Source organism: Pleuronectes platessa, chromosome 18 (genome assembly GCF_947347685.1).
Source record: "Pleuronectes platessa chromosome 18, fPlePla1.1, whole genome shotgun sequence".
Taxonomy (NCBI): domain Eukaryota; kingdom Metazoa; phylum Chordata; class Actinopteri; order Pleuronectiformes; family Pleuronectidae; genus Pleuronectes; species Pleuronectes platessa.
In genome coordinates this window covers 14,479,847-14,498,079 of record NC_070643.1, presented here as the reverse complement: position 1 = coordinate 14,498,079, position 18,233 = coordinate 14,479,847, and the positions used below count along the sequence as shown (strand labels likewise).

At 45.4% G+C, this 18,233-nt stretch overlaps 2 protein-coding genes across 2 annotated transcripts in view; both read left to right on the top strand.

Moving 5' to 3' along the window:
- Window positions 1-14,003, top strand: part of pag1 (phosphoprotein membrane anchor with glycosphingolipid microdomains 1) — a 48,318-nt gene extending 34,315 nt beyond the window's left edge. Inside the window, 8 exon segments of the mRNA XM_053446635.1 lie at window positions 138-256; window positions 258-370; window positions 607-664; window positions 3,151-3,247; window positions 3,847-4,016; window positions 4,303-4,734; window positions 10,475-10,534; window positions 10,851-14,003. Of these exon segments, the coding sequence (XP_053302610.1) occupies window positions 182-256; window positions 258-370; window positions 607-664; window positions 3,151-3,247; window positions 3,847-4,016; window positions 4,303-4,734; window positions 10,475-10,534; window positions 10,851-11,216 (1,371 nt within the window). The 5' untranslated portion in view covers window positions 138-181 and the 3' untranslated portion in view covers window positions 11,217-14,003.
- Window positions 14,004-15,283: 1,280 nt separating this feature from the next.
- znf704 (zinc finger protein 704) overlaps window positions 15,284-18,233 on the top strand; it is a 45,565-nt gene continuing 42,615 nt past the window's right edge. Inside the window, exon 1 of the mRNA XM_053446200.1 lies at window positions 15,284-16,155. Within this exon, the coding sequence (XP_053302175.1) occupies window positions 15,895-16,155 (261 nt within the window). The 5' untranslated portion in view covers window positions 15,284-15,894. The remainder of the gene's footprint in view (window positions 16,156-18,233) is intronic.

Below are 18,233 nucleotides of genomic sequence, written 5' to 3'. Positions count from 1 at the left end.
GTATATATCTCATCTTATTGTAAGGTAATGTGATTTATTTAATGTGTTTCAAAGATGTTTAAGCTGCTCCAGACGGTTCCTTTTTGTTGAATCGTTTAATGAAATGTTTTCTTATCTCCTGCCTCTCGTCCCCTCAGCAGGTCCCTGTCCGATGACCTCTCCTCCAACAGTGTGATGCGTCATGGCTCCGGTGCTGAGTGGAGTGTGGTGGGGGCCAGAGGCGGGCGTCGTCGGGTCGGGGGCGGCCGCTGCCACCGGGGGTGGCGTCGTGGCTCGGCAGCGAGCAGCTGATACTGGTCTTCACCCTCAGCACCCTCACTGTCCTGCTGCTGGTGTCCATGCTGCTGCTGCTCTGTGCTAGCTGCCATGGGTGAGCACCATAAAACCATAACTCACACAGCCATTTTCAGACTCAATTGGGACAATTGGCATCATAAAAATAGAATTTATAGCAGCTGAAAACATTGAGAACCTTAAACAATATTTTTGATAATCTCATAGTTTTATTTGAAATCCAGTGTGTGACAGAAAACAAGCAAAAAAAGGAACATTCACATTTTATCTTCCTGTTTTCTGTCTTCTCTAATCTCTCCACTCGTCTTCTAGGCAGAAGAAAGCAGCCAATGGACATCAAGCAGGAGACCACGACAACCTCATTAATGGAGTGAGTCTGACTCTTGATCTACAAAATACTAGAGCAAGTGTATCTCTGTCTCTGAAATGTATATTTACCCAAAGTAGGTTTCTGGTTCTGCTGGTTTTGCGTTTTATGTGTGTGCATGTGCAGACCAGTGAATACACTGTGTCCATACATTCTTTACAAACACACACACTTGCTCTCTTACACTGTCTCTAGGTAAACAATGATGCGTAACCGTGGAGGTTTTCAGGAGTTTATTAAAGATGAGGTTAGAAACTCAAAAAACAAGAAACTATGTTAATTCTAGCTTTGAAAACGTGTTCGGGCATGTTCTCTTGTTCAAATATGTAGCTTTACATGTAGAAGCATGCACACACACACAGACACACACACACACCATCACACAGAGACAGCCTGCAGTTGTTAGAAAGATTGTCTCTAAAACCTCTAGTTTTCAGGTTCACCATTTGTAATTTGCTGCAAAATGAACATAATACAAATTTAGAAGTATGAAGAATGAATAACTTGAGTATAAATTAACCTAAAAACTGCTCCAACAAGGTGTGTTTCTTTATCTTATGTCAAAAAAATATATTTAATCCAGTTATACAAAAAGTCATTATGCAAAACAATGTGAATAACCCATGAATATTCAGTGTCATTAGAGTTGACCTTTGCTCTCGCTGAGTATCTAACTCTCATTATAATGTCAGTGTCTGATTGAACATCGCCTCACAGACGTAGTTATTTCTCCCATAATTCCGATGATTCAGTCCCCAAGAAACATTTAAATGAGACAAACGCTTGGCTTCCACACACTAAGTGACATCCACTTAGTCTCTTACTCTGTCACTCCCTCTGGGGCCTTTTCTGCATGTGTGTGTATGTGTGTGTGCACGCTCATTCCCCTGAAGCCTTTTTTTGTGAGCATTTGATGGATACCTTCACCGTAACGTTCATGCAGCAGCACAATTGTGGGGTAGTCGCACAGTTTCAGCAAATGACAGAGCACGCCACAGGCTGACAGGTTAATGTCGGGTCTTTGTCTGCGCAGATGATCAGTCTGGCTCGTCCTCACTCGCCCGCAATCGGTCTGACGGTCTCCGTGGCCACGTCCTAACAATAAAGAGGAAATCTGTCCATCATGTCTCATACCTCCTCATTCACACAAAATATGAGACAGTTCTTCACCTTTTTAACTTCGATGATACAAATAGTCCAAATTCAGTGTCTCATTCAATTGATGGCTTCTTAACCATCTCCCACTTTGCTCTTGAAACTGAAACAAAAGAAAAACATCATAACAGATGCTTGGGTAATAAAACAGTTAAAGATTACATCATAGACACCAACAGTTATGACAGCAGATGGCCACTAGGTGGAGGTGTGGAGCTTCTGGTGCACACCCTCAGTGCCGCAGAGACAGAAGCAAAACAACAAACCTGGACAAAGGGAGTCATGACTTACAGCAGTCAGTGTACGTGTACTGTCACTGTGCTTGTACTTTGTCGGCAGTGGGGGACGGAGTCGTACCTCTGCCTGTGGAAACAAGAGAGTTTATGATTAAAGTGCACGCTCATAAATCCGACAGGTGCTCAGCTGTGTTATTGAGCCCAGTTTATTTTCAGTGACAGTTATCGGCCGTCGATGAGAGTGTTTGATTTGACTCGACTCCGTGGAGGCTGATGAAACCGGCGCAGTGGATTCTTGCATTAGTTTAATTAGAGCTGCAGAGTTTGAGGTGTGATGTAGCGAAGGGGCAAACAGCCTTCAAGTGGAGGACATGGGCTCTGCTGAAGTGTCCTTGAGCAGCAGTGAACCCCTGCTAGCCTCAGGGTTATCTGACTTTCCTGTAGATCGAGGGGAAGTAAAATAGATATTTGTCGTTACCCATATTTCTGCCGTTTTACTCTCCTCTGCCAAAACTGTGCAACTATTTCAATCTTAGCGTCAGTGCATCTAATAATTAATGATTAAACGAGACATCTAAAGGAGATGGATCTGTAAGTGAGGAGAAAAAAAGATGGATGTCAGATCAGCTCAGCCTCCCATGAACCCGACTACAACCAGATACGACTAAAGAGTAGCAGCGTATCTTAATTAGGCACGAGTCAGTTTGGATTTTTTAGACGTGACGACATTTTAAGCTATCTTCAGATGTGTTTGCCCAGTGTGTAAAAACACACAGCATTTAATAACACATGCATGATATGCAGATGATGGCCATTAAGTGAACTGTAATATGATATGAGAGGATAAGAAAAGAGTGACAAAACTGCATCAGTGGTGCAAATGTGAGTTTACAGAAAATCCTGAAGATCCAGAGAATAATGTTCCTCCATCCGGCTGCACAGAGGTGTGAAACTCATTCACACAGATTCCTGCTCCTTTCACGCATTAACTTTGCAAAACTTTTTTGTGTGACTTCTTTACGTAATGCCTTAGATTTGTCGGCACAGCCGGTGAGTCACGAGCCAGCAGTGACTAACGTCTTGCGCTTTGTTCTGCAGGTGTCAGAGAAAGAGACGATCAGCCAATCAGCAGAGAGTCCAGTGACGGACGTGGGCGTCAGCAGCTCTCACAATGGTCCTCTAACCAGCGGTACAAGTAAGTAAGGATAGTTAGTTTAGCTTAGTCAGGCCCTCACTGTTAACTATTTTAAATGAAACATATTCAGGTTCACATGTCTGAAATTCTAATGTTCAGAAAACCTCACTTTCCCATTACTGTCAATTGATGCAGCTCCTCTTTTCAGCCTCTGTCTGAAATACTTGGTTTTAGCTCCTGTTTATTTAAGGCCCCCCTTCTCGATAAAACCCAGTCTGCTCTGATTGGCCTGCAAAATGTAAATATGTCACGTTTCACATGACATCACGATGGAGTGGAAGTAACTTTGGGAGAGGAGCTCCCCTTATTGCAGACCTTTGGGCTTTTTAAGTTTAAATACTTTAAATAATGTTATTCAACATTTTGAATAACATATATGTAACGTTCTTAGTCATAGTCATTAGTCATTTTACCTGGATGGGTACTTCTCATTAGTAGCAAGAGGCTGGAAACAGTAAATAATGTAATATGCAGGCAAGAAAGAGGGAAGTAGTGACTCATAACAGAGCTACCTCTTGTTTCTCATGAGAAACAGTGAAACGGTCATGAAGCGAGTCTGTTTACTCACCCTGACTCTCTTTTTGTCTCTGACCCACCAGTCCTCACGGACACACAGGACACCAGTCCCCATCCGTCTGAGGAGATGCTCTCCAGCCAATCAGAGCTCAGGTCCTCCAAGTGTCCTCAGGACCGCGAGCTTCCCAGCATCCCTCCCAACACTGCCCTTATCGGGGACGGACCCCCAGCCTCAGGGGACAGCACCTATGAGGTCAGTGTTTAAAGTCGACTCGCAACAGCACAAACACGTTGTGACTTGCACTTAGCTGGAAGGTGCCAGTGGAGGAGATTAAAGCTTTGATTTCCTGGTTGCTTGACTGACTGATTGATTGGTTGATCGATGGCGTTTAGGGTCAAACTACAGAGAGTTTATCTGAATTTCCCAGGGGTTGATGGGTTTGCCAGTAAAAAAACTGAAGCATGTAATGTTCTTAGCTAATTTTAAGCATATTAATGAAATATGTAATGAAATAATAATATATGTATCTGTTACCCAGGTGGTGAAGGAGATCGCAGCAGCGTCACGTGACGTCAGCGTTGAAGACTCCCTGTACGAGACGGTCAAGGAGCTCAAAGACGCCCCTGCCCAGCTCGGCCTCCCAAACGGTACCAGCCAGCCGAGCCCCGACAAACCGCCCCACCATGCCCCTGCCCTCCTCAACGGCAACCTCAGCCCCTGCACACCTGAGCGGGTTCCCCTGTGCGACGGGGCGGAGTACGCCTCAGTCGACTGGAATAAGAAGAGCCGTCACAGTGCCGACATGGAGACCAAAAGGCGCTCTGCTAATGCCGCCAAGCCTTCTCTCAAGCCTCTGGAGGAACCAGAGGAGGACTTACCTCCGCCGGTACCGGAGAAGGTTCTGGATGAAAACGACAATCAGCCGTTGGTGATGAACGGGCTGGAGGGGGCTGGGCTACACAATGGAGAGGTGAGGATTGTGTTTGTCTGTGTGTGTGTGTGTGTAGTTCTGTAGTCTTGATGAGCATTCAAACACACTGCTAGCTGGGGACATTTTTGGTTCAGTATCTTGCCAAAGAACACTGCGGGACTCGGAATGGAGGATCTGGGGATCGAACCACCGAACCTCTGGTCAGTGGACGACCCGATCGACTTTTTGAGGCAAATCCAATCACTCAAACCTCCTTCTCAGGTGGTCTGATGGTTGACTGCGCCCTGGGCCACATTGAACGACCACCTACTCAGCTGAAGCTCTCTGACCCGCAACCGTTTTGCATTTTAAAACTTTCAATATAAACATTGAGCGCGAAACATATTGATATTTTCTTGATATTTCAATGAAGAAAAATCGTATTTCTCGGTAGAGCTGTGCACAGTGCATTGATTACGTTACAACCAAATATTAATTCATTTTATTCCAATGAGAATGAAACCATTTTCTTACAAACAAATAAAAAATGAATATAGTAAATATGTTCATTGTAAATGGACTGTATTTACATAACACTCCTCCTGTCCTATCCATTACTTAAAGGGTTTTACAGTACCATCTCATTCATACAGCTCTTGTACATGCATCACATATTCATCACTAAACAGCTGTCAGGTAAATAACTTTTCAGAGGGACCAGGGATCGAACCACCCAAGTTCTTGTTATTGGACGACCCTCTCTACCTCCTGAGCCACAGCTGCCTGCTATAAATAACTTGTAAGAGAACATATTGCCAACTAATTTCTAACCCAAAAAGTTAGATAGTCATTCCAATGTCACTCGAGTGACCTGAGATATTAATATCTTCATAATCCAGTTTATAACCAAATAAACCTGAAGTGGGTGATCGGCTCTTCGACCCTGTGCAACAGAGTCAATGTGGCTGGTTGAGAAAGAGACAATGGAGAACAAAGGAAAAGGCAGATACATCTCCCTCACAATTATCATCCGCTGAGCTGCCTGCTCAGTGCTGCTTTAGGGAGACTGACAGACCGAGGGGAGAAATTCGAGAGAATGAGACGGAGAGAGAGAGAGAGAGAAAGAAAACAGTGTATGAGTGAAGAGAGGAGACTGAAAATGGGAGCTGGAGTGGGGAGTGCAGGAGCGAGTAATAGATGTAACAGAGATAGTGACGGAATGATGGGAGATTGAGTCAAGAAAACAAATTGCCGAAAGGACCGGGAGGCATGAAGGGTGAGGGAGAGGAGAGTCAGGAGTGAGAGACAGTGAGATAAAGAGAGAAGGAAGGGAGGAGGACAAAAAAGACAAAACCCAGCAGCATACAAATGAAGCCATCTGTAGCAGAGGAGAGAGGAGTGGAGGGAAAAGAAAGGATGACAAAGGAGACACAGTATTGAGGACAGGAGGAAGGGTGAGAGGTGGATGTGCAAAGGAGAAGAGAGGGAAGACGAGTGAAATGAAGAAGGGTGAGACAAACGAGTGAGGAGGTGAAAAGGAGGGAAGAAAAGTGGTTCGGTGTCGTGCACTGAGCGGAGAAGAGCCGCCGCTGCTGCTCTCAGCAGGATGTCTTCCACACGCAGAGATCCATCAGCGACACATACACACACTCACTCACACACACACACACACACACACACACACACACACACACACACACACACACACACACACACAGAAAGAATTTGCATCAGACTGTTGACAAGTGCACTGACACAAACACCACATTGTCAATCCTTCACGAAGCTGCGTGAAGTGGCAACTGTTCTTCTTCTCTCCACTCCTCTCTTTTTGTTCTGTTCATACTTGCTCTGATCTTGCCTCTACTTTACTTTCCCTTCTTCTATTCTAAAATATAATGATTGCTTTAATATAACCTGACTCAGGTTAGGAAAAAGCGATTGACTTGATTTCTTCAGCTGGTTAAGACCACTGAACAACCCATGTGTAACCAGTCAGATCATCCCCCAACCTCACAAAGGTTTATAGATGTGTGTGCTCGCCGATGCCTGTAAGCCGCCATCTTTGGGAGTATCGTAGGCACTTCAACAGCCAGTCATGCATTGCTGTTGAGTTTGCCACAGGTATCCATGGGGCTCAGAGGGTGAAAAGCCAATAACTTAGTTGATACCCTGATTTTTTTGAAGTTTTTGCACAACTGCTGGACGGACTATCCTAAGTTTGGCACAAACGATCACGACCCTCTCAGGGATGAATTGCAGCAACCTCTGCGATCCCCTCACTTTGCTGGTGTCGGGCCAGAGACAGCAGCACGTTGCCTCTGTCGCTGTGTGCGTGTTAGTGTGCGCCGATGGAAACATTTGGCTCAAAGTGCTGCTCTGCTCAAGTAGCCTCACAGAGCTCATGTTGGCCTTCGTCCCAGATGTAGTTGAGGAGTTCGCCAAACTTATTCATCGGAGAAATCAGAGAGCAGCAGTAAAACTGGGGCCCACGCTGACCATTGTAGTGTGTGTGTGTGTGTTCAGCTCTGTTGTGCAATGAGTTTTTTTTTTTTACAAAGATTTCAGATCAGATCACTTTCATCATAGTAGTCTTCGCCGTGTTCCCAGATCTCCGCAGTTAACGTCCTTACCATAAACGATTAAAGAAATAATCCAAATGACACCGTGTTGTAAAAAAAGCCTAATTGTCCTTTAGTACGTCCTCAGTCTTTTTGTTTCTCTTTTCCTCTGTTCATTTATCTTCTGTTTTTTTAGTCCCTCTCTCTGTTCCTTTGTCCCCGGTGCAGCAGCCAATTAGTTAATTACTGGAGCTCATGTGAACAGCAGCCTGATCCGACCCCTGGACCCACGATGAAACCTGGATCTGCTGAGCTGTGAAATATTTCAAAACCACACGCACACACACACACACACACACACACACAAATAGATACATACATACATACATACATACATATACACACACACAAATGCATGCCCAAAGAATTACTCATATATATTCACCCCCTCATGTACCTTGTAGGTGTGTCTAGTCAGCATTAATTCTGTTATTTCTCCCCACCCCCCTTAATATACACACACACACAGAGACACACACACATATACCCAAACATGTCTGTGTGTTTACATATACACTCCCTGGGGCTGATTTAAGTTTGACCCTGAATGTTCCCGACTCCCCGTGGTTTTTGCCCGTGTATGACCAGGAGTCGTAGACGATTTGTCTTGTCAGATCAAGTGTGTGTGTGTGTGAGTGTCTGTGTGTGTGTTTGTGTGTAAGCGTCAGCTGGCCACCATAACTATGACAGTTAGTCTGGCTTCATGATGGATGATATGGGCTATAGATACTCACTCTCCATCGCTGTGTCTCATACACAGTCACAGACGCACACGCTCACACACCCACTCTGTGCATATACGCTGTGGTGCCTCTATGTAAATGTCGGAGGGGGATCCCCCCCAGTGGCAGCTCGGTAAATGCTCAAACACATGCACAAAGGGGCAGGTTTTCTCATTGAAACACATATTTTCCATTCACACACCTGGTTTCTAGTTTAACATTTCTCTGCAGATACACACAGACACACACACACACACACACACACACACACAGTCTGTTTGTGACACATTCACATCATCTCCAATCCTGTGCAGTTGCAGAGTTATTGAACCGTCATACACAGCTATAACACTTGTTTGCAGTCATTTGGCTGCGTGTCGCCTGTGGGCCTCTCATATGAGGTGCAGGAAATGAATGTGACCCAGCCGGGGGGGGGGGGGGGGGGGGGCACTGGGAAACACACTGGGGACACGGAGAAGGTAAACTGCGATATCCAGCGTGTCAGCAGTGTTGAGCTGCCGGTCGGAACCAGGAATCACTATTGTTAGGTAGAAGATGTGAATGTGAGTCTTTGTGTTACGGTTACACTTTGAGGGTTGTTGATACTGATTTTGTAGTTTGCTCTGATTTGTTTAAATACTTCAATGAGCTTGAGCAAGACAGAGAACGCAGATAATCTGAGTTGAGGCCTTAATACTGATGTTGCGTGTCAGCATGACTGACACACTGACACCTGAGTTGTGTGTTTCCATGAGGTGATTGTAATCAGCTTACTGTCGTACTCACATGTCCTGCATGTCATTCTATCGCCTACATAAACACATTCCTATAATCTTCTCTCTCACATGCACGCAAACAAAGCATTATAACGTTGGAATATTAATCTCCAGGGACACCAAACACCCAGTCCACATACCAATCTAGGTCTTAATCTAATATATGGTATGTAATATGTAATATAATACGTTAAATTTAGTTCCTAAAACTAGAATTTATTGAATATGCTTCAAACCTCGGTTAAATATGCGAATTTCTGACTGTGTGACTGACTAAATGAAAATTCAACTTTAATTGGCGTGTGATGGATCTATAAAAAGTAATGATGTCTCCAAACGCCTGTGATCCATAAATTAATCTCATTCACTTACACGCTTTGATTAAAAATGTCAGAGAAACATTGATCTGCCTGATGTTACTTTGACAGACCCTGTGCAGTTTTTCTATCAGTACATGTGCTCAGCAGCAGCCATTGGCCAGAGGCTTTATGCCCTCCGTCCATCCCATTCTTTTCACCACAATATTGCAACAACACCATTAGGGAATTTTTCGAATTTGTTATAAATGCTTGACTCAAGGATAAAATGATTGGATTTTACTGGTCAAAGGTCAAAGGTTGCTGTGACCTCACAAACACATTTGAGCTTTTTGAACTTGAAATCTCAGGAACTGCTGCAGGGAATCATTTTGATAAAGTCAACATATCGGGAGCCCCTTGAGGGAATTTCTTTAAATTTGGCACAAACGTTCACATGGACTCAAAGTTGAACTGATTAGATGTTGGAGGTCAAAGGTCAAGTTTACAGTGACCTCACAAACCGTTTTTTGCCCTTTGAACACATTGTCCTCAGAGCACCATAAGAGAAAAGGTCATGGTGGCTTCATTAGACATGTTTTCTCAAGTCTCATGTCTTATTAGATTTTGTTAAATTCCTTTTTAAGGGAACAATATTATATGAGCCTGTAATAAATGTTTGTATGTGAACTCAAGCTGCGCTGGTTGGCGGAGACACACAACCGCTTTACAAATGCATCAGCGTCAACCTCAGTAACTCTGAAGTTAAATAAAAAAACTGAGTTCACTTGTACAGAATGTCTAACTCTTAGAAATGGGCATAAAATGTTCCTATCACATGAACGCTCCGGTCGATGCTGTCGTGGATATTGAGGTTCTCGTTAGACTCCTGAGGTGCTTTGATGATTAATGGCTTCCCCATCGATCAAAAGACGAAGTGGACGGAGGCATGTGTGCAGAAACATCAAATTCTCTGTCACTGCCCATTGACTTTCACTCAATACTTCTCTTAATGAATGGTTAGTTATTAACAACATTAGCTTTATATGTGGCGACGCGGACGTTGTTTTTCTCCCACTGCTGGGAATAGTGTAGAAGTTCACTTTATTGATCACGTTACCGAACATTCTCTCGTGACTTTCACAGTGTTTGTTTGGTCAGTCGTGTACCAGCGTGTTTTTATAATGCAGATCAATAAGAGCTGCAACTTTCTGCTTTTGATTATAAGAGAAACTGTAACATTTTTAACAAGATGAGGTCACCATCTTCTTCAAGAAAATACAAATGTGCGTCGACCAAATGTAACGAGCAGCCACTTTTAGTTAAAATGTGATCGAGCCCTCTGTCTTTTCTAAATCTCTCTTCTTGCTCTTTCTCTCCTCCAGTTAGACTCCCCCCTGTCTCCTACAACCGGGTTCGACAACCACGCTCTGTCAGACAATGAGGTAAGTGTCTGCTGAAACCCCCTCATTCCCCAAGCTGCCTGCTCAAGTCCCGAGACAGGAGCACTTTACGCTGCGCATGCCGACGCTCCGAGCAGCAGAAACATGAGAAAGAAAGAGAAAACGTGGAAAACTGGTAAAATAGTGACAGAACATCAGACGGTATGCTACAAGGGGAAAACCTAGCAGGGGTCTTTTGATATAAATGCACCAGTGACTGTTTCTGTTAGTGCTTGCGTTCCTGTTATCTCAATAAATGGAGTCATGTGCACCACAGTTTTACACACATGAACAACGTGTCTCTTCCATGTCCCCGCAGTCCGCTGTGTATTCCACAGTTAACCAAACAAACTGTGACGAAGCTGTGACCGAGGAGGACAAGGAGCACGACTACAGCAGCATCGCGGAACTCAAAGGTCTGGTCCCGTCCTCTTCCTCCAGCGACCTCTACGCCACCGTCCGAGACATCTACCCCCAGCCCGACGTGCCACAGGTGGGGGACGACCCCGTCTTGGACAGCACAGATCCCGGCTACGATTCCATCCGCATCCCAAAGACTAGGAGCTCGGATGAGGACTGCAGGGACAGGCTGGGAGCGGAGGGGCCAGACAACGGCAGATCGCCGGAGCCTGACTATGAGAGCGTCGGGGAGATGGGTCTCGGCCCGGAAATGTCCCGTCTCTGAGTCCCCTCCTCGTCTTCTTCATCGGTTTGGGACGAGGCCTCCCGTGTGATACGTCTTTGCGGTGCTCTGAACCTGCTACCGAGCATGCTTTCGGTGCATGACTTGGGGGAAAACGGCAGAACACGGCTCACCACACTGCATCCGGTATCAACACACGAGTGTCCTCTTTGCAGCTCGGGTACGGTTTATCACATCGTAACTTTTCATTTATCACACGGGGTCGGCGTCATCGGTACTCGTAGGCCTGGTAGTCAATGACTGTACCTCAGTCACTGAGCATTCATCGTGTGGAAGATTGCACTTTGGATTGCAATTGGAAATCTCGTCTCTGCTGACAGTGCATATCACGAACGCTGGGTTGTGTTGAACAAAAAGAAACACACACAACACACATGCAGCATTTGAAGGGGTTAGCTGAGGACACTATCTGTTCCTGCAACGAAAAAAAAAAAAAAGAAGAAGAAGAAGAAGAAAAAGGTTTCAGTGCCATACGCTCATGGAATTCATGCACTTACTGTTCCTTACCGAACATCATGTTATTTTTACTCCACATCGACAGCTGCTAGTTGCTTTCTAGCTTCCTCCAGGTGACTCTTCATCATGTTGAGGTGTGATTCTAGGTTATTCCTCCACTGTGCATCCTCTGCGTGAAATCCCAGTGAATGAGATATGGGCATTGGGAGGAAAAGCCTGTCTTATCCCTGACCGAAATAAACACCTGATAGATTATACGCCATCAAATGTAAAGTATGTAATGTGTACTCTTAAACTTTAGGTCAAACTCGTTACAGGTCAGGGGGATGTGAAACTAGTCATCCGCAGGAGCCAAAATGGAAGCCAGAGCTTGAGGAAGGAGGTCAGCGTCACATGAGCTTGCCGTTTCGCAATACATCTAAAAATGTATTTTTTACATGTTTTTCAGCCCTTGTCAGCATTTTCTATTGAAATTCGTATTTATTTGAGGATGCATATTATTACGTCATTGTGAAATGTGTCTATGAGAGGAAAGCAAGTCGGGTTTTATAGACGTTTCTAGCATTTTTATCGAGAAACAAACTAAAAGAAAGTGAGTTGTGAGGCAGTTGTAAGGGTACGCACTGCCTCCACTTTGATTAGAAAGAAGAATACATGGGATGAGACCATATTTTCCTTTTTTGTCATTTTGCACAGGGATCAAAACAAATTCAGAAAAAAGACTTGTAATGTGATGAAATGACGCAGCCTTGTATTACGAATGCAAATGTAATCGATGAAAAGTTTTTGTTTTTGTTGTTATCATGCTTCTTTGAGCCGACTCTTGGTACCGTATCATCTTCCGTTGGCATCGTGGATTATTTCAAAGCACAAGGTTTATTATACTACAACGGTACTGCATTTATACACAAATGTCATTATAACAGATCAGTTCCACCTCTGCACAATTTAAATATCCAATGTTTGTTGACTTGTTAGAAGAAAAAACAACAACACATATCTGTCTGTTTGTAGCTTGTGATGACGACATGCCAACCGAGGCTTGTATATACAGTAGTAGGAGCACTATTCTGACTGTAACTCGCTGGAAGTTTTGTGTAAGCTTTTACTCGTTTGTACAATGTTCAGAGTGATATGATTTTTTTTTTTTTAGAATAAGAGCACTGATAATATGTCTGACTTGTTTTTGAAGTAAACCTGACGCCCTCTCGTCCGACGCCTTTTGCCTTGTAACGTAACTCAGAGTTGCTTTATTTGAGAAGTAGTAGCCAGTCACAGGTCGGGAATATGGTACAGTGTTTTGGTACGTACATTTGCAGAAACATTAATTGTGGTACTATTATTTAAAATAACTGAATTATTGTCTGAATACTGTTGTTTGGTATTTCTTTTCGAAAGGCCAATGTTTTTAGTTTTTTTTTGTTGCTGTAAATATATCTTTCACTCGAACAGTATTTTCCCCACTTTAGCAGAATTGTTGTTGGCGTCTACTTCACCACATCAAAACATAACAGCATCTCCAGCACCCGTTCGTGTTTCACCAGGCGTGCAGGAGCTTGTCTGCGCTTCAGGAAAAACAAAGATGGCCCCCGCCGCCTGGTATTAGATTCATAAATGATATCAGACATTGGAAATGCGGTCACATAGCAAAGCAATCCAACAGGCGAGAGACTATTGGAGATGTAATCCAATCCCAGTATATTTTTTAAGTATAAGCGAAACCCTCAGAAATATCACATTCATTTCTGCAGAGGGGTAATTATCAGTGTTATTTTCCCTCCCAAAGAACACACAACCCCTTTGAGCACATGGTTCCTAAGCCAAGTGATGTGGTTGTGTGTCAGGGTAGTGGCATCATTTAGATATAATGGTGTTCACAGATCGCTATGTATGACCTTTAAGGAAATGATCTACCAAAAGGGGGGGGATGCTTTAGTGCCAAATCTAATCAGGACAGCGCATACACATTCTTAATAGATACTTACCTAAAATCACTTATTCTGTCGAGCTGTCTGTTTCGGTCATAAAAACACACACACACACACATGTCCTATCCCTTCGGGGGGTGGGGGTGTCGCCTGAGATGCTCCTCCGCCGCGTCTCCTCTCGGCTCCACCAGTCCCCTAATGAGACCATTTGTTCCGGCCTACAACAAGGAGACAACTCTATGGTGACACCCGTCTTTGATCACAGGGCAAAGCCTGTTCTGGCAGTTATGGCCACATCTGTCACTCCCGCTCTGTCCAGTTTCCATTCTCAGCATGTAAATATTTTATGACATGAATTGTTCTATTAAAATATATATATAATAAATTGTGTCATTGTATTATTTTTTTACATAAATGTCTGGGCCGCACGCGATTTTCCCAAAAAAGATTACATCTGACATGAATTAGGCCATTTGTTACTGCGATCACATTATTTTTCTAGAATCAATCTGCCAAGCTGCGGCGATAATCACGATGAATGAATTAGACCACTGGTAAATTTCATTTGAGAAGATTTTAATCAGGTGAAACTCTTTATCGGGTACCTTCACAGCTTCAGTCACATTGTGCGATCACACGTCAGGTTTCTTATTTAGCACAGGGTGTAGCTCAGCCACCTGTGAGTGCAGTGTTTGCAGAGAAAAGAGCGTGACACTGTTATTACCTCTGCCAGGAAGATTATGTTTTCTCGCCTGTCCCTTTGTTTGTTGGTTGGTTTTTATGACTGTTTGGAAGCAAGAGTTCACAAACAACTGAACAGATTTCTACCAAACTTGGCGGAGAGTTGGAATGTGCGTTGCAGGAGAACCTGTTCAATTTGGTTGTGGATCTGGATCAGGGGGCAGATCTAGGATTCTTTGTTATTTTTTCACTTTCATCATGATTTTTCAATTACTATCCTAGTAATTGCCATGTGACATTCAATAAATGTATCACTGCCTTTCTGACAAGGCTGACCTATAGGTTGATTAATGTAATTTAGCATTTTTAATATACATAGAAATCTTTGTCTAAATTTGTTGATCTTCGACCATATTGTTATTTTGTTATATTATTGTTATATGTTAAAGTGCAGTCGATATTGGTGCATGTAGTTCTACTGGGAGCACAGCTGGAGAACTGCTGCAGGTTGCATGAACCTCCCATGTGATACAATACGCCTGATAAGAGATGAAAGCCCCCTGCATGAAATCAAATAAGCTGTTGTGTTTACATTCGCACAATCACACCAGTGCAGCACCTCACTTTCATTTTACACCTGGATTATGGTGAACTAGGAGTCTGATGACACCTGGAAGTGGGTTACAAGCATAAAGCCTGAGTGTCTGGTCGAACTTTTCCTCTCCCTTAACCTGAATTCCCCTCGTTCCCTCTCCTCCCTGCTGCCATACCCCCTCCTGCTGGCTGGCTCTCCATCCTTGCGTCATTGTTTTGAATGGAGCATCCTCCCGGCTTGCGTTACCTTCACTCGGAGGAGAAGGGGGAACAGGGGGGGGCTTGTGGAGGCGTGTGCTTCCCTGACCAATCACGGGCCGCCGACGACACCGGACCGCACATGTTTACAGGCAGCATTCCGCCGGTAGAGCCCCTGCTCGGTGGGAGCCGCACCCGGACTGGACGCCTCAGAAGCTGGAGCTGGAGTCCCCTGCACGGCCGCGGTTTATTGCGTTGCCAGCCCCTAGAGAGGGATCGCGAAAAAACGGGTCCAGTCAAGTGAAAGTACTCGACGTGTTTGTTTTGACTCTTCCAAATCCGGCTGGTTTTCCCGCACAAAAGCCGCCATTTTGTCAAATCGTGTACAAATGTCACTTCGGCTCCCGGAGGTGTCAGGCGCTCCGTGTTTTGCCGCCGCCCCCTCGGCTCGGAGGGAGCAGAGGGGAAAACAAACAGGTCGGACGGAGCAGGAGAGGTAACCGGCTGGTTGTGGAGCTTCTCTAGCGGCGAATGAATCGGTTTTTTTGCGGCGCAAGGCTTCTGTCCGGTGCTCACTCCCAGCTCCACGGCGGTGCTCCGGTGCTTCTGAACGCGGCGCTGCTCCGAGCATGTTGCCGCTTCCTAACATTCTGTCAGGGCTGTCGGGGCGCGTAGTCTACCCGCTGCGGTTTTGTGTTTTTCTCGACGTTGTTTACCGGCTTTAATTCGACGGTGAATGGTTCGGAACCCGCTCTGAATTCAGCGAGACGCTTGCCCCTTTTTGTTGTTTACCTCCTCTCGACATGCACACGAGGCGCTTGGTCAAGCGGTCGATCCTCGGCAGCCGCGTTTATGCGCCGAGTCCGACCGGGGACGGGGCTCCGGTGACAGGAGTGGTCCAGGCTGTCAAGCAGGAAAACCGGGACGTGTCGGCCGCGGGACTCCGGCGCAGCGTCTACACGGTGCTCATGCAGGACGGCAGCCTCAAGGAGTTCTCCGAGGAGGAGCTGGCGGCCGGGATCAACCACACCGCGGCCAAGGCACCGCTCCGCTCCAGCCTGAAGGTGGGTTAGCGCGCCGGCAGAGCTCCCGCTCGGCAGCGCTTCACTGTTTGTGTTGTGCGGTGTTTTGCAGCGTTTAACCGCTTCCTGCGCAGAGCGGATTTCACGGTGCCACCGCCGCCGCCGCTGCTGCTGCAGCTTCTGCGGCTGATGACAACAGATCTAACCGGCGGGGACAAACCCTGCGTCGCTCAGAATAGCTGCAGCACCGATTCGGTTGCATATTGCATGAAATCGCGAGCTGTCATGACATTTGGCGACAATCAGATAAACGGGACAAAGGGCTTGACGGGGCCTGCGCAATGTTTATGTGGGCTAGTGGGTGGGTAAGCCGAGGCAAACAAACACACTGGGACTGCAGCGTGTTTTTTTTTTCGGATATGGAGAGATCTCGCTCCCCATGCATTTTGCACATTGGCTAAATTATGATTTGTATTTTCTATTTTTTTTGCATCACATTTGTCACATGTCATTTTGTGCATCCTGCCTGGAGTTGCCCATTTGCACAGAGGGGATATGTTTTGCACATTTTCATTCAAAGGTGACGCAAGCTTGCCACACACTGTTTCTGTTGTCATGCACAACAAGGCCACTGATGGTTAACAAGGGTTAAAATGGCTGGTGAGGTGGTTTTTCTCCTGGCATCACAGGCAGAATATAAAGTTTCAATCATGTCCAAATGAATAGTCTGATGTGGGCCTAATTAGCACTGGACAAATTGTCTTCACGTCCACCTTGTGCATGGCCTCAGTTAAAGACTATGTGAGGACAAGAGGTCAATCCAGCCCTTGGATAAAAACACAATTTCTGGCACAGTGTGTGTGTGTGCGGAGGTCCTTTTTATAGTGTGGGAGTGACTGAGGAATGCCTGAGACTGAAAAAAAAAGACTTGTTTACAGTCCTTGATTTATTTTGATTGGTGTGGTTTGCTCCCCCTTGCATTTGTGTGTGTGTGTGTGTGTGCATGTGCATGTGTGTGTATTGTGCTTTGATATATTTCTGATGAAGTAGCTTAACAGGGCTGTAATTGCCGACGTCTTACTTTCATAACCAAAAGGGGAAATGTTTGGCCGCTGTTTGTAGCCACTCATGCAGGACTGCTCACATTTCCTTTTATGCAAATGTAGATGTGAGATCAGTGTGAATTTGCAGATAGAGCTGCACCACCCAAACTCCAACCCTCTGGCCTGGAAAGCTTGTAAATCTTAAATAAAGTTGTAAACTGTTTATTTAAAACTTTTACGCAGACATGCCAGATCTCAACCTGGAGGAATGCAGCGTCTCTGCATGGAGATTTGTCAGAGCTTTGTTCGATGGGGAATGCAGAGTAAACTTTGCCTCTCTTGTTTTTCATTTGCACATCTATGCACCAGCGCGCTCACAAAAGCTGTTGCACAATATTGTTGCAGTCTGCGGTGCAGCCTGGAGTGGTGCAGCTGAGGCTGAGGGCGCAGTCCTGTCAGCACAATGGTCAAGTCTCTTTCAGCACGACTCAATTCCGATTGAGGACGAAAACAAGCAATAAAATGAGGAGGAGGGGTCTGTTGTGTGTGTGAGTGCGTGTGTTTGTGTGTGTGAGTGCGTGTGTGGATTCACATGTGCATTGCTGGAGTGTGTGATATCTTGGATGTGCCTTCCCCCACATGCACATTTGTACGTTTTAATGAGTTAGAGCTGACTACTTAAATCTTTGGAGTGGAGGGGGTTGTTCGGAGGGCATACTGCCCCATTTGAGTTGCAGCTGCCCGGCCAACAAAGCCGGCTCCCCCAGGTTGGCAACGGGTGGCGTGCTCCTGAGAAGCTGGATGCTTGGCACATTGCCTGGTATGGCTAACGAATGCCTCCCATTTTGGGGCAGAGAGAGATGTGGGGGGGGGTCGCCACGATGCCACTTGTTGACTTGTTGATGTGTGTGCTGTGAGCCACGTTGCACCGATTTCTCACTGCTAACAAAGAGCCATTACTTGTTTTGTCTTGCTGGGGCTTTTGTTGTTGTCGTATGTTGATCGTGGGAGTCCATGAGGCAAGCTTGTTGACAGGAGCTGTGTGACTCTTTGTTCTGGAGTGTTGGTCCCAGGCAG